Genomic DNA, 17,026 nt, shown 5'->3' with positions numbered 1-17,026 from the left:
TATCTAATTTTGTCACATCTTCAAATATATATAAAATGTGACAGTACAGTTTTTGAGTTTCAGTAAAAATTACTTATGAGTAACCTAAAATACTAAAATTAAAACTCCAATAGCCTTAGGCAATAATTTTAAAAATTACTCAATATTACTCGATTTGTTCAAAAAATCTAAAAATATACAATAGAGTATGCAATTTATATTATTAAAATATATATAAATCATTATAAAACATAACAAATATTAATGAAACACATACTATAATTTTACATAAAATTTAAATTAAATTAAATTTATTTAGAGTTAAAACTATTGGGCACCATAATATTATATACTCAATCGATGTTTTCAAATTATAAGGAAAACATTTTTTTAATAAATCTATTGATTATTATTAAATGATGTGTAATACAATATTAAATCGAATATTGGCATATGGACATTATTTTTCTCCGATAGCCTCCCCTTCAGCCACCAAAAAAAGCCATTAGTTTAAAAACCAGATAGCTAATGGTTTATTTTCGAAATAAACACTGTTATTGTGCATTGTAATATATTATGTATCATACAAATTGCGGCCCGTTGACAACGTATAATATAAGCTGTAACAATAATGGTAGGGGAAATCCCTGTTGTATTTTACGTTACGTCAACTATATAATAATGTTGGATCACCGCACTTTATTGCCAATTAGACTTAACCGCGTAAGTGATAGCTTAGTTTTTATGCTGTTTGGACATACGAAAAACTCAATGATTCTGTAATGGATAAACCGTGTGAAAGTAAGATTATTAGACTAGACCCGTTACCAGAAGACAGTGAAAAATATCAACTAAGGTTAGTGTTATCGTTTTTAATCAAAAACATTTTATATCTATCATGTTTAAATAATAATACCTAAATAATAAAGAAAATTGTTTTATTTGTATTCTATAAATGTACGTGAAACAGTAAATTTAACATTTACAATAAGTATAATATGTGCAGCGAAATATGATTTGCATACTATAATTGCTGTGACTTATTGGTGACATCGTATTAATTGACTAGATTAAATAGGTAGGTATAATTTTTTTTCTAATAATGGAACAGTTATAATAATTTTTAAGAAAAACCGGGAAGATTAGTTATACTATATAATAAGTAATCGAGTGTACCTTGTCATTAAGTAGGTTGGTACAATGAGTGTGTTAAAGTTGAATTAAATGATAAATCATTGTATATGAAAAACAATTCTCAATGATTTTTAGGTCAGACAATCTATATTTCTAACGATATTTCATTATAAATCAATATTTTTTTTTTTAAATAATTAATATTAACTCTGATAATAGTTGCCATACACAATGCATTACACAATATTATATATTATTCATAATTATACTAAAAATTAGATAATGATAAAAATAAGATTTATAACTACTATAGGTAACTATTGTAGGTATTTGTTTGTGTCATATAAATTTCACTATTTAGATGCTCTTGAGGAATTATATTAATATTGCTATTAATAATTATTATAATATAATTTCATAAATTATTACTAGATGTTATTAATTTAAGACTTAAGTCAATACCGAAATGCTGTAGAATTCTATGAATAAGTTAATAGTATAAATAACTAGCTTAATGTTAATCTAGATATTTTGAAAATGCCATTGTGTACAATAAATATTATGTACTATACAAGTTGCTACAAATAATATATTTTTTTAATTACTATACCAAATAACTAAAATCATTTTTCCTTAATTTTCTTATAAAAAATTTTAATTAAAATATCAATGAAAAAAAATGTCGTACTTATATTTTTAAGATATTAAAATTGTCATAAGATTATAATTAATAATAAATATATCTTGTATTCAATTTGCTTGAAGTATTAATTATTGAAATTGAAAATTTTAAAATATAAAATAGGTACACAATTATTTACAAAATTTTAAGATTTTGGTAAATGTTGTTAAAGTTTTAACTTTAAATGCTTAAACAAAAATTATGAAAATTTTTTTACGATATTTATTAATCCAGGTATATACTCGTACTTATAAAGGGATTTTTTAATTTACAAAATTTATTATTTAAAAACAAAAATTTGATCATACACATAAATCAAATAAAAACTAAAATAATAAACTGCAAAATATTTTCAAATTCAAATAATTTCTAGAAAATGCAAATAAAAATATTTAGTGAAAAATCAGTCTATATTAATTATTAATTTTTCAATTAAAACAAAAATCTGGTTTGGTCTAAAAATTCCCGTTTTATTATTTTTCTCTGTAGCCACTCTCAAATTATAAGATTCAAATATTTTTACTACTCCAAAAGATGATAACTGACTAAATAATTAAAAAAACTTAATTGTTAAACGAATAACAGTTTAAAAAACTTGACATTAAATATGTCTAGTCAATATGTTTAAACTTCGGAATATTAAAGCAATTTTCAAATAAAATTATAATTATTTAAAAATAAAATTCTTTACCTATTTTAATTTTAAAATAATAAAATTATCTTTAGTTATTGAAAAAATGAGTAATTTTTTAAAGATTTTATAGAACAATAATGATTACACAATTAAGTACAATAATCTAGTAGCATGTTTAATTGATAAATTTTATTATAAATAACTATAAATTTACTATCTTTAATTTCCCTATAGGATACATTTTGTACCTAAATATTAGTGAAATTGCTGCACCTTATAATATATTTTATGGATTAATTGTATATTTATTTTTTTAAATATAACGTAGTTCATGGTGTACTATATAATATAATAAAAACTGCTCTATAAACGGAAACACTTTAGCTTATTTCCATTAAAAGCCATAGTATATTCTATATTGTAAACAGAAAATAATTTTATGAAATAAAAGAGATCATGATATACGTATGTAACATGAGAGTTTTGGGAACATGAAAAAGTATATTCTTGAAATAATTTAAAATAAACTAATCTTTCAAGCGTGGTTATCGAGTTATTCATTATATATTTTTTTAATTAATAACAATTTTATTTTTAAATTTTATCCCTATTTATTACATCAGCACATATTGTTGACCGAAAAAAATATTTTAAACGAATATTATACATGTAAATAAAATAAGCTTAACTTAACCCATATATTTTTGGTTACATAAGACTAAAAAAAAAACATTATTTTGTTATATTTATACAAACAATATGCTTAATACAATACTTTATTCTTTATTAATCATTGTCATTATATTTTATCAAATTAAGACTGTTCCCCGACAATATTAAAACAATTATGTCCTCTATATGACATCCGTTATTAATATAAACAATCTTATAAATATATATATGTGTGTGTGTGTGTGTGTGTGTGTGTGTGTGTGTGTGTGTGTGTGTGTGTGTGTGTGTGTGTGTGTGTGTGTGTGTGTGTGTGTGTGTGTGTGTGTCCCTTTACATAATATTTTTCCCACATTGAATTTGTCACCTCTGTGCTACTCCTCACTGTATAAAATATATGAACCCATCAACAAATTAACAAGACACCCTAATCTATTTTATAACCTACTTTAGTTGTGGATATATAGAACCTTTGTAATTGCCTAAAATAAGAACAGTGGTTCAAAAAATTATAATAACAGTTAACAGTTAACTCTACAATTTAAAATTTAAAATTTTAAAGAATATTTAAGCGCAATAATCATTTCAAAATAATTATGTATTATTAGAATAGTATTTGTATTATAATAATTTTAGTTTTTCAAATGTTTGATGATAATCACAAAAATAAATATAAAACACGAGATAGTTATAAATAAATTTTATAACAAGTATAACAAATCAACATTGTAATCTATTAACCAAAAAATATACATAATATAATATTATATTATATAGTAGGTATATACTATTCATAATAATTAGGTACTAAATATTTTAATAGAGATAATAATATGGTAAAATTATTTATTAAAATTCAAATTTCAATTATTGACTAATTTTTAATTTTAAATACTAGTATTGTTTATTTATTTGCATTTTAATTATAATTTTATCGCATTTTAAAACTGATTAATCAACAGAAAATACTAAAACCACTTAAAGATCCTTTTTTGGCATGGGATAATATTTACTTAACAATGTAATATGAAACACATAATAATATTTATAGGTACATCCTTCCCCGTGAGCTGTGATGCACTCAAAACTATGACCTGTCCAATGTAAGGAGAATAGTTTTTTTTATTATTATTTATGTTTAGACCCCTCCTATTAGTATTATTGAAAACTGAACATTGCCCGCATGTTTAAATGTCGATTAAAACTGATGGAATAAATGGCTATTAAAGATAATTTCTGGTGTCGACTATGTTCACACATAGCTACAATGTGGACATACCAGTATGGACGTTTGTACCTAAATGTCTAAATGCTTATAAAAATTTCGTCAACATTTTTTTTTTTTTTATTAAAATGTGAATACTGAATATGCCTCAAATTAAAACTTTTGAATATTTTATAAACTATCATGTAAGTAGCGATATTTGATAAAAATATAATTAAATTATATTATGTATTATTTTATAGACGAGCAAATTGAAAATTTAGATTTAAACCATATATTTTTTTTTAGTTTTAATATACACATAACGTTTTTACAAGCAGTAAATCAAACCATTTAAAAAAGGTAATAATCTATTATTTGTATTGTAGAACTATTATTTAAATTGTTCCTGTTTTGTTATTTAATTCATAACGAAAATTATGTATTACGAATACTTTTTGTAAAAGACTAGATTCTAATATAGTGATTTGTCTTTTATAAATAACTGTTATATTCAATTATTTTAAGGCATAACTTAAATGGTAATGGAACTCCCATCTGAATCACTTTTTTATAATGAAAAAAAATATATAATACTTCGCTATCCTACGGTATGTTTATAGAGAAACAATTCAATTACTTATAACATACTATTTGTTTTCCACGTCTGTCTTTATATTCCGTTTACATTTTTTATCATTAATCAAATATTACTATAATTAATAGTCTTATTTTTTATAAAATAGTTTATTATAGGTAAGAGTTCACTATCAAAATATAGGTTCGTTATCCTAATATAAATAAAAACTTTTATAATTTTGTCAACATTAGTTAATATTACTTATATACCTAATTCATTATTATCAACTGAAATAAAATAAATATTAATATCAATTAACATTTTTTATTTATATAGCAAATTAATGATGGGTACAGACTACAAATACTAAATAGATATCATTTTTTTTTGGATTTAAAAAAAAAACAGATGTCTTATAAATTCATCGTATGACAATTTATCACGAGGAACTTCATCGTGATAACTTTCCCCGTAGCTCATACAATTTTAATTTATTATTTTATTGAAAATAAAAATTATAAAACTAAAATTATTCATTCTATTTTTAAAAATACACTAAATTATATACCTACTAAAATATTAACAATTGTTATTTTATTAACTGGTAAATCTAAAGAAAAATACATACCTAGATATAAATAACATGCTAACTGCACTGAAAAATTCGAAAATTATCTTGGTTGTAAAATATTTATGGTTGACTTTAAATTAATGATTTCAGAGAATGTAATATAATCAATTTTTCGCGGTTTTTCGCCTGACAACACGGTTTTCATATTTGAGTATTTAAAGTTCAGATGTTAATACAATTATATAATATTCAAATATAAAATAACGATTTTAGTTACGTTGTTTTAATTCAAAAAATATTTATCTTAGAGAATTAAAATTTTCAACATCGGGTTAATTACTTTCTATAAACAATAAAATATTTAATATATTTAAAATAATTTAAGATATTTACATACATATCAAATCGATTTAAATCGACGATACGTAAGTATTGACTTATTATCAAGATATGATCAAATATTATAATAATTAATATATAATGTATGCTATAGCCTATAGTTTACCAATAATAAGTCTAACTTGCAATATTTCTAATAGAAAAGTAAATGGTTTATGGTATTATGATTATATTATTATACAATAACCTAAAAATAGAGACTAACAAAAAACCTGTATAACGTTCCTCCGTAGTTCAGAATCATTTTTCGTGTACAACTATTACATTATACCTACTTAATATTATTTTATAATAAACAACAATGAACTAAACTGATAATAAAAATTATCCACGATGAACAGACGTTGAGGGCCGGCAAAATGATGGGACAGGAAGCGCTAGAACCCAACCTCCAAGAGGGGCCCTAGTATAAGATACTATTTAGAAAATTTTATCTATTTAATTCTAAATTAATCTATTGTAGACGATCAGGTACTTTAAGAAGCTAAGGATATAATTGGTTTATTTTTAGTGTTGGTATTTATTTTTTCCCAAAAATGATTTTAACTAAACCAAATTACTATATTTTTGATGTTTACATATTAAAAAGCTTGAATATTTGTATTATACTATATTATGTATAAGTATGTACAAGATATATTTATATCTTATCAGGCAAATAAGTGTAAATAAAGGAGGCCTGGAATCGATCGGCCCCGAGACCAGCAAAAGTTCTCATCAGCCCTGTTGACGTTGCGACATAAATTGTCACATGATAAATGTGATATAATGAATTGACGCATATGCAACACATAACTAATCAAAATATATTCCATACGTTCTATATAATTCATTTCGGATTTAACTATACATTTGAGAATTTTTAATGTTTTCATTAATATAACAAATGATTAAAAGCCAAAAAACAATTTAATTTAATGTTAAATTTTAATGCTTTAATGATTAAAACGTACCTATATTAATGATTTAAATCAAATTTTTATTTTAGAAATCTCTTCTGTACCTATTCGAGGCATATGCCACAGTCGACTGTACAAAAAAATGCATTATGTTTTTTTTTATATAATAATTATTATCGTATTGTTTATATGCACTAATAACAAATTAAGGATGGTAAATTAAAATACAAAATATATATCCATACGTTAACTATTGTAATACAAAATAATAACACTTTATTTTTGTTCTAGACTAAAAATTATGAAAATTATTTATATTTTTATTCATTACTTTATTAAGTGATAATACTTAATTTAAATGTCAAACTCAAACCAATCAGTGGGATTCGAGCCGTAAGTAAATATTAAATTTTGCTATTTACTATCATCACCGTGTATAAAATTACTATATTTTTTTAGATGGCTAAAAGAAAACCCAAAAATTATGTACGCTGCAGCGTTCATGACGTTGCTTATTATGTGTATTGGAATTATAGGGAATAGTTTAACTATATTAGTAATACTAAAAAGTTCACGAATTCGAAATATAGCTTCAACATTTATCATCAGGTAATTTATGAAAATTAATAACTATCGATTTTTACTATACTATGTATTATTTGTAATTGTAAGTTTGTAACGACCGTTTTTTTTAATTTAAACACAAAATTGTAATCATTGAGCTGTATTAATTAAGATATTAAAAGCTATAAAAAATTTTTTTTTAAAAATATTTAAACTTGATAATGTGTTATAATAACTTAATATATTGTTTGTGCTTAACTTTACGTTCATAAATCATTTGAAATGTATTAACCTATAACTTAGAATATGTATTATAAATAAAATAGAGCATTTTCCGTTCTCCTTATTTAATTCATATTATACCTACTTATTGTATTAGATTTAATAATTTTTTGTTGATACTTAATTTTTTTAGATTCTGAATGGAGTTATGAATGTATTGATTTTACAATGATGTTTTTTTTATTTTTATTTTTTTTTGTGTCTGTCATCACGCTTTGGAGTAGTAATAGTGCTTTGATTTTTGACTTCAGCCCCTCTTTGAAAATGAATCTAGTTAGTATTTTTGGAGGGTCAAAAGCGTCAGGAAAAATTCTAAAAAAAAGTAACGGAAAAACGGGAATTTTTACGAATAACCAGTTTTCGACAAAATCGATTTTTTATATTGCTGTAACTCAAAACCAAATCATTGTAAATACTTGAAATTTTCACCTTCATTTTGACTTTTTTTAAGCTATTTATAGACAATTAAAATTTTCGATTTTTCTAATTTTTTTTTGAAATGACTATAAAAAAAAATTTGGCACTCCAAAAAATCTTTAAAATTTAATACAAGTTTATTGTAACTTATAAGTTGTAATTATGGTAATAAAAAAAAATCAAAAATCGTTAGTCACAATTTTTGTTTATAAGCATTTAAATTCAAATGTTTACGAAATATGTCAAAATCGCGAAAATTTGCAAGGAATTTTGAAATTGAAAATTCATAACATTATTGTGATTTATACCTAAGGTTAAAAAACCCAATACAAGGTTCTCCATAACTTTTTCTTAAAATAACTGTAAAAAAAAATTCTAGCGTCAATATAGATAAAATTTTATAAGCGTATGAAATTAAATTTTTTACGAAATCGCGTAAAATAACAATATATTATACAATTTAAATATAGGTAATAATATTATATATCCTACTAATTATACTAGACTGACAATTCATCTCCGATCAGAATCATTTTTCGTATATAATGATACCTGTCATTGCATTCAAATTTAACACATCCATTAGAGTGACCTACTCCTCATCTCTACTACACACAGAACAATACCCACTTGCCCACCCTATTTAAATATTAATTTAAAAAAGTAATTATTTTACTATTATAATATTATATTCTATTTATATATAATTTACATAATAAATTGTTTAATCTCTATTACGTTGATTTATTTTAAAAATCATATTTAACTGAACAATTTTAATATACGAGTCGTTTTGTTAATTTCTATAGCTTAGGTGCAGCTGATTTGTTATTTTGCATAGCTGTATTACCATTTAATGCTTCAAGATTTTTAAATATTAATTGGGTACAATACCAAGAACTTTGTTCAATTGTACCATTTTTACAATACGGAAATATTGGAGTATCGTTGCTATTTATTACTATGATCACTATAAATAGGTAAGTAAATTAGTATTACAATTTATATTCACACCTAAATGTTAAAAATTCACGAAAATTCATTTATTTATACTACATTTTTTAAATATCAACTAATGCATACAATTTTTTATTTTATTTTATTTATATTACGTACAATATTGTATTATTTATGTAGGTATTTAAAATCCTAATAAAATTTCTCATGCATTATAAATGTCCAAGTATATAATACTCGTATATTTTATAAAAACTACTTAACTAAATAGTAACTACTATTTCCCCAAAAATAAATTGAAAAAATGTAGGTTAAATGTACTAAAAACGTGTTAAACTGTTAACAAATTATTTATTTATATTACAAACTAATTTTTGTCAAATCATCCATCACCCATGTTAGTATTTTTAATAAACTTGTAGGTAAGATTAATGAAATAATTTTCAGCATTACCGATCATAGTTATAATTATAATATTAATAACATATTTAATTTATTTATTCATCTATAGATTCAAACAAATCAAAACAGTATATTATACATTATACATAGAAATAATGTTAGACACTCGTCTACGTGGTGTATTATGAATTATGACTATAAATTTAAATGACACACCATTTGAAAATGACTTAGTTAAGATTTGTTTGTTATAAATTATAATGAAAATAAGAATATTTAAAAAATGTAAGTTATATATAAAAATATCTCGATTTTCTTAAGATGAACAAAATAAACAAAATAAAATTAGAAGATTCTAATATCCGGAATCATTGGCCAAATTACTTTCAGGACCTCAATCTATCTCTGCCACCATCAAATTTTCAACATTACTGCCAAACTACTCAATCAAATTTAAACCTCATAAATTCATAACTGTTAATATACTTTTATAATCTTAAACAAATAAATGTAATATGCATATCTATCTCAATAACCATTGTTATTAAAAATTATTTTCGAACAAAAAAATAATAATAAAAAAATGTTGAAGTTTACTTATATTAAAATAAATAAAATAAAAAAATAATTATATTATATTATATGCAATTTATGAAAAAAAACTATATAATATATTTTTTTTTATTAAATAATGAATTATATAATAGAATTATTTTTAATACATATTTTTATTAAGGTTATAAACCTTTCAAAAACCAAAAATTAATTAGTATATTTATTTACATAATATAGTCGTTAAAATTATTTCAATCTATAATATGAATTAATTAAATTAGTCAATATTCTAAATCAGATAAATAGCTCACAATATGTTTGAAGATAGGAATATTGAAAGTTAGGTTAGTTGTGATCCAAATGATAGAGCCAGTAGGAAACAATATTCTGGGTAATGATACGGCCCGATGACAAAATGTTTGCGTTACAGGGGTGCGGGAATGTTATATGATCGCCAAGGGACCAGTGATAATAACTATAATAAAATTCAACGTGGCAAAAGGTTGCTCACATCGAAAACTGAGGAGCAGTGGGTAGACAATATAGATAAAGACAGAATCCCTAATATAATCTAAGACTTGACAGTATAATACATAATATACAAATGTTATAATAATAATGAACTATAAAAGCAATACAGAAATATATGAATAAACGTGCGAGTACTAGCAACAAAAAATTATATTCATTGATAATAACAAGGAATTGTAATTAATTGAGCTTCATATATGGGAATCTAATTTAATATTTTTAGAATATTACATTAAACTATTTTAATAGTTAGGTAATATATAAGTATTATATAAAAGTAATATTAATAATCTCAAATAACATTGTATATGATGATTGAGATTTAATTTGCATTATGAATTGTATAATGTATATATTTTAAATATTTGTATAAATATTTTTGTGCAACTTCTGAACGTTTAATCTACGTAAAATGTGTTGCTGTTATATACATATTTTTTAAAAATGTGGGACCTAATACTAGTATAGGTACCGTCTGTGGTTAGCCCCTAGTACTTAGAACTCAGCTCGGGTGTATCGGCTTAAAGATTCAGTATAAATTATGCTTCAAATTTAATTTCAGTTATATAATTTAATATTTACTATGCATTCAATAAAAAAAAGTTATTTAATTTAGGTATATAATGATCGTTCATTCAAGCTTATATAGTATAGTATATCGTCCAATATGGATAACTTCTATGATAATACTTTGTCTAATTATTTCATTTGGCATGCTGGTACCTACCCTTTTAAGTAAATGGGGTATGTATTTATAATAATATTATAAATGTTCTACCTAAATCATAATATTTTACAATTATATTTTTTAAGGCAAATTTGAATATGATCCAAAGTTGGGTACGTGTTCAATAGTATCTGATGAATTTGGTCAATCTTCGAAATCTGCTCTTTTGGTTACTGGGTTCATCATACCATGTATTGTAATTGTTTGCTGTTACACTGGTATATTTTTGGTTGTTCGTAAGTAAGTAAATTCAAATAAAAATACGTACGCGATATTAAATTTATAATTATAATTTTTGACAATGCAACTTAATTTATATTTAATTACAGTTCAGAAACACGAATGCGAAGGCATCAAATATCCACCCAAAGTGATCCAACAGCAACTCATATGCAGTCTATAAGAAGAAAACTTAGTGAATGGAGGATAACTAAAATGGTTTTGGCTATATTTTTATCTTTTGTACTTTGCTATTTGCCAATTACAATCACAAAAACCTTAGATCCAAATGTCCAATACCCAGGTATATACTATAAAACAAATCATAATTTAAACAACATTATTTCATCAACTTGGATTTCCTGTTCTCTAAACGCAATCTTAATTAGAACTATACAAAATTATATTTATACTATATTATGTCCTGCATTATCGCCGTAAAGAATAGTATAAAATATATTTTTAAATTACTTTACATTGTGCAAGTATACAAATAAATGTGTGAAATCCCTTTGAATATAATATATAAGATATCTTATTATAAGTTTTAATCATATGATTTTGATAAAATATTTCAATAGATGCGTGTTTAGAGGCTACATTTCAACACAATGCAATTTCTTAGTTTAATACGTAATACATAACAAATATAAATTAAGAAAAATTTAATTTTAGTTATATTATTATTTTGTATAGAGATAAAGGGTATTACGTGTTACGTATTTTTAAACTTTTTAATACGTATAATATTAATATAATGCTTAAGTATAATAGTACATATTATGAATGTACAAATGTACAATTTACATCAATCACTTATATGAAAATATTAAACAACATTTAAAAATAAATTAACCTCACAAATTCCAACTATTAAAAAATATTTTATTAAACACAATAGAATAGTTCCATTATTAAACCTTCTACAAAACAAAGATTAGGTGGTACATACTAAACATATAGTAAAATCAAAATTGTTGTTTTCAAAAAATAGTGATTGCCTAAACAAGATAATTTAAAAAGTAGATTTAGGATTCCTTTATACGTTTACAATATAAAATTGTATTCCATGTGTTTTAATTCTTCAATAATCATTTACTATAGGTACTAAGGTACCACTTATTCAAGTAATGTACTTATAAGTAAAGTACTTCTACTTGATGGATATATTTTTAATAAACCATTCACACTCTCAAATTAATTTAATCATACAAATTCGATAAAAAAAAAACTGCGAAACTCACTTTATTGTATAGTAAATATCAAATATATCTAGCCATTGAGTGGGTCACTATAATGGATGTATCAAACTTGAATTAAATGATAAATCATTATATGTGAAAAACGAGACCGGGACGGACGTAATCCTATATTTCTAAGGATATTTTATTATATTTAATACTTTTAATTTAATAATTTTAATATTAAAAAGAATCAAAAAGATAAATTAAGATAAATTTCTACATCTATAAATTATAATATTATGCATAACTATAAAACCTAACATAATATTTTCTATTTTATTCAGCTCTTCTCTTGATTGCATATATTATGATTTACGCATCAGCGTGCTTTAATCCAATTATATACGTCATAATGAATAAACAGTATAGAAAAGCATTTAAATCAGTTCTAAATTGTGGATGTTGTGAAAAAGCTACAAAACGAGTACCTGTTTTGAGATCCATATCGAAACGTCTACAACCACACGGTAACTTGACATCATCAACTGTCATGCAAACATTGCAAACAATAAGCCCGGGTTAAGGGAGAGTGCCTTAACATATTGGATTTTTTTATGAACCTCAAACTCTGCAATAGGTACATTTTTTTAAATATCACTTACAATAAAAATTAAAAACTTGTAATGAATTGATTTCTAAAAAATAATAATTCTAAAACATACATGCAGTAGTACTGGTAATATATAGATGATATATTGTTGATTGTTTTTTGGGATGTTATATTATTATTATAATTATTGTTTTTGTCTTTTTGCTAAATATTTTAAACTTTCAATAATTTTAGATTGAAAAACAAATTCATACAAATATATTTAACTATTCTGAGTTTAAATTGTTTTGCTAAAAAAATTTCTTCAAAATTCGAAAAACAATTTAATTTAATCATTTCAACCGGCAATCAAGACTGCTCTCGTGATAAATTGATAATATTTGACATCCAAAAAATATGTTATACAAACAATAAATTATGATGATGTAAAAAAAAACTTTTGTAAAACGAAAAAAATTATTAAATTCAATATGCACTGTTTTGATATTTTTTTTAATAAAATTAAAATTATGAATCATTTTTCACGTATAAAGACTATGCAATGTCTTAATCCGGGCTTGCATGCAAAATGTGCAATACACTTAACTCATTTACTATAAAAACATATAATATTATTTCACCATTTATTAATGTTTTTTAATTCATAGTATTATACTAAATTAAATTATCTAGAATGTATAAGTCTGGATGGTTAATCATTTGGAAAATGGGTGTAATAATTTTATTCAAAAAATAAATAGTCACCCATTTGAGGGAGTGAATTTTTTTTCCTATTGTTTTATTCTGAATTATATGTATCTACGTGTAGTATGATTTTATTTTATTAATTTTTAACAGTAGGTTCATTCCTACATTACAATATAGTAATATACTATAATAATATCTTAAAGTTAGCCCATTATTCGTTAAAAATTTATATTTATTGTACATATGTGATTTACATATGTCTGATGGATTATTTTATTTTTTTATACTTAGGTAATAGTATTTACATCATTTCTAAGAAATATATATGTTTAAATGGGGGTTATTTATTTGGACAAATGACCCAAAATTTACATGAGTAGAGCATATATTATTAGGACGGGAAAGTAACAGATCATTTGGGTTAATTTATAAAATAATTAATAATATAGTGAGTAAAAAAAAATTGAGTGTGCTATGTATGTATAAGTTGTGAATTTGTGAATACGAGTATATAGCTATATATAACCAAAGTGTACATTGTGAGAAAAGAACATGTCTATACAATATTTTTTTTTAATATTTATTACATAGTTTTAACCATAGCAGTTATAGTTAACTGAGAGTCCTGATAATGGGAAGGAAAAACTATAGTAATCCACATAAATTGTACTTAAATTATATATATAAATTCACCCAAACGATATGTTATTTTGAGTTATTAATCCAAATGAAAGCCGCCCGTATAAACATCATCTTAGTTATAATAGATAATATTATTATACTCATAATGTATTAATGTTTTATTTATACAAATAAAACATTAATACATTTATGATATAAAATATTATGTTTTTGTACCAAAAAGTATCATAGGTGATGCCATAAATAATAATTATCATAATCGATATATTAATATACGATATACATTAACCTATACATTTTAGATATAGCCCGTAATATGTAACATACCTTAATAGAACTTAGTAAATTTTAGGTACCTATTTATTTTTAAACTTAACATACTTAAATTTCAGGAGTTCAAGAAGATCGTGGATTTGGAACAACTGTATCACATGTGTCATCGATTGCTTTAGAAACATTGGATCATAATAACAAGATTTCGCTTATAGCATAATTTAATACAATTAATTATTATTAATTTTTATTAAAAAGATTTTTTTTATTTTATATTTATTATTTATTATACACTTTTTCTCATATACATGACATTTAGGACTTACAGTATTCTTTTTAATACTTATGTAAATTCCTAATAACAGTATATTTAATGAAAATAAGAATAACTGCCTAGTATATCTAGTCCATAAACTAAGATATTAGTTTATGATCATATCCAAAAAAATCCAAAAAATTTTTTTTTAGAAATATTTACCTATTATCACAGATTCATATTTTACGTGAAATCACAACTCGCAAAATATCATAAATGACCTAGCATGTGTTTAATGGCAATGACAAATTATACCTATATCGCTAAAATTTGTGACCCCCGGGCACTTTGGTGAAAATCGGGCTTAGCCCCAATAAAAAAAAAAATTGTCTTACCGGTTGCTCCAAAAATAAATGAAAAATAATAATTGTAAAAATATCATACCATATTATAGGTATATATGAATACTATTCAAACGTGTTATAAAAAAGTAGGTACCTATACCACTCATGATATAAAATACATATTATATTCGTATTAAAAATGATATTTATTTTTACTGAAAAAAATTTCCTCATTTTCCTTGATCTGCTTACATGCCATTGCATGACAAACATTTGCAATATTATTTTTTAAATAAATTATAAAAACCAAGGAACTTGCTTTATTGCATACTGTCATATAATATTAGATTTCAAAGTAGTACATGTAACATAGACACTCATAAAACATTATTGTGAATTGATGTTTATTTTATTTTATTTTCACTAAAAACAAAACACTTATGAGAAACTTTGTACTAAGCTTTTGGTTTTCAACATTTATAAAAAAAATCAAATTTCAAATGTTTATAAATGTATGTACCTCAAAAATGGTTTATCATGATATGGCTCAATATATTTTTTAATTTATAATATGTAAATAAAATGTTTATAATATATAAACATTTAGTAAAAATTTCAAATATCTATCGTCATTTATTTTTAAATAATTATAACAAAATAAGAAAATTGAAATTGTCGAAAACTTTGTAATTTTGAGTAAAAATTCATGTTTTTACTAATTTCTTTTTTTTTGTTTTTTTCCAATTATTTTGAAAAGTAGGTACCAGGATTTTTTTATTTTGACCTACCAAACATATTAATTAGATTCATTTTCCGTCTAGAAAAGGTATTTCAATTGAAATATAAGCTTTATTCTTCTACAGATATATTGTGTAAGCATATGTACAAAAAAAACACATTATTGTAAAATCAATACATTCATCGCTTCACTCAGAATCTAAAAGATATTGCACAATGTTAGCCTACAATAATAACATTGTACTCGGTTTTCGCTTATACCCAGATGGCCAGATACTAACTTGTACAACTGTACGTGTATATTTTATGTTACATGAATAAATGACTATTGATTATACATATAATATACATAATATGATATCGAACAATTGTAGAATTATAAATTTATAAATATAAAGTTTTTTACTTTACTAGAAAAAACATTAAATTAGATTAGGTTAGGCAAGAGATAAAGTGATAGTAATTTTAAAAAAATCTTTTGGGAAATGCACAAATATTACATATTTACATGATGTGATCTTAAATGTGTATATCAGAGATTAAACTGATAGTATTTGGTGAAAAGTTATTATGTATATTAAAATGTAAATAAACATTCTTTTCTCCCTACCTTTCTCAGAATCAACAAATACGACTCTAAACACCAAAAGAGTAAACTAAAACAGAGTGATTACAGAGTGTAATAACTTATACTTATACAACTTATTAGGTATAGACAATTATAACATGAATATTTTAAACCATTATTAAATTTACAACTGAGTTAAATATATTTTTCTGATAGTTATACGCTGATATAATATAAACTATAAAGTATGTATAAAGATTCTCAATAAAAACTGTCAAGTTCATTATTAAAAAATATACAAATAACACAGCGAAGTAAC

The 17,026-nt window shown here is 23.1% G+C and overlaps 1 protein-coding gene across 6 annotated transcripts; it reads left to right on the top strand.

Annotated features, from left to right (window-relative positions):
- The first annotated feature begins 675 nt into the window (after positions 1-675).
- On the top strand, positions 676-15,074 carry LOC132922450 (G-protein coupled receptor moody-like). 6 transcript variants are annotated; one of them, XM_060985982.1, is made up of 10 exons: positions 677-835; positions 950-1,057; positions 7,043-7,144; positions 7,211-7,360; positions 8,824-8,994; positions 11,076-11,203; positions 11,273-11,426; positions 11,516-11,709; positions 12,934-13,116; positions 14,921-15,074. In XM_060985982.1, the coding sequence occupies exons 3-10, from the start codon at positions 7,110-7,112 to the stop codon at positions 15,019-15,021; spliced, it is 1,116 nt and encodes a 371-aa protein (XP_060841965.1). In that variant the 5' UTR covers positions 677-835; positions 950-1,057; positions 7,043-7,109; the 3' UTR covers positions 15,022-15,074. The 6 variants fall into 6 exon arrangements, 5 of the variants coding, with proteins under 5 accessions (XP_060841965.1, XP_060841964.1, XP_060841969.1 ...); XM_060985983.1 differs by lacking the exons at positions 677-835; positions 950-1,057 and adding exons at positions 4,257-4,508; positions 4,612-4,665; XR_009661019.1 differs by lacking the exon at positions 950-1,057 and having other exon boundaries at positions 676-835; positions 12,934-13,226.
- Positions 15,075-17,026: the final 1,952 nt, after the last annotated feature.

The sequence above is a fragment of the Rhopalosiphum padi genome, chromosome 2, assembly GCF_020882245.1.
Source record: "Rhopalosiphum padi isolate XX-2018 chromosome 2, ASM2088224v1, whole genome shotgun sequence".
Lineage (NCBI taxonomy): Eukaryota > Metazoa > Arthropoda > Insecta > Hemiptera > Aphididae > Rhopalosiphum > Rhopalosiphum padi.
The sequence above is the reverse complement of the archived record's forward strand: the minus strand, read 5'-3'. Positions and strand labels throughout refer to the sequence as shown.

What these genes read in the sequence shown, in the direction of transcription:
- LOC132922450 (XM_060985981.1), top strand. Translation starts at nt 7,110, where the DNA reads ATGTCAAACTCAAACCAATCAGTGGGATTCGAGCC. An exon ending in TCCAAATGTCCAATACCCAG is followed by an intron (nt 11,710 to 12,933) that starts GTATATACTATA and finishes TATTTTATTCAG; the next exon opens with CTCTTCTCTTGATTGCATAT. An exon ending in GAAACGTCTACAACCACACG is followed by an intron (nt 13,117 to 14,920) that starts GTAACTTGACAT and finishes CTTAAATTTCAG; the next exon opens with GAGTTCAAGAAGATCGTGGA.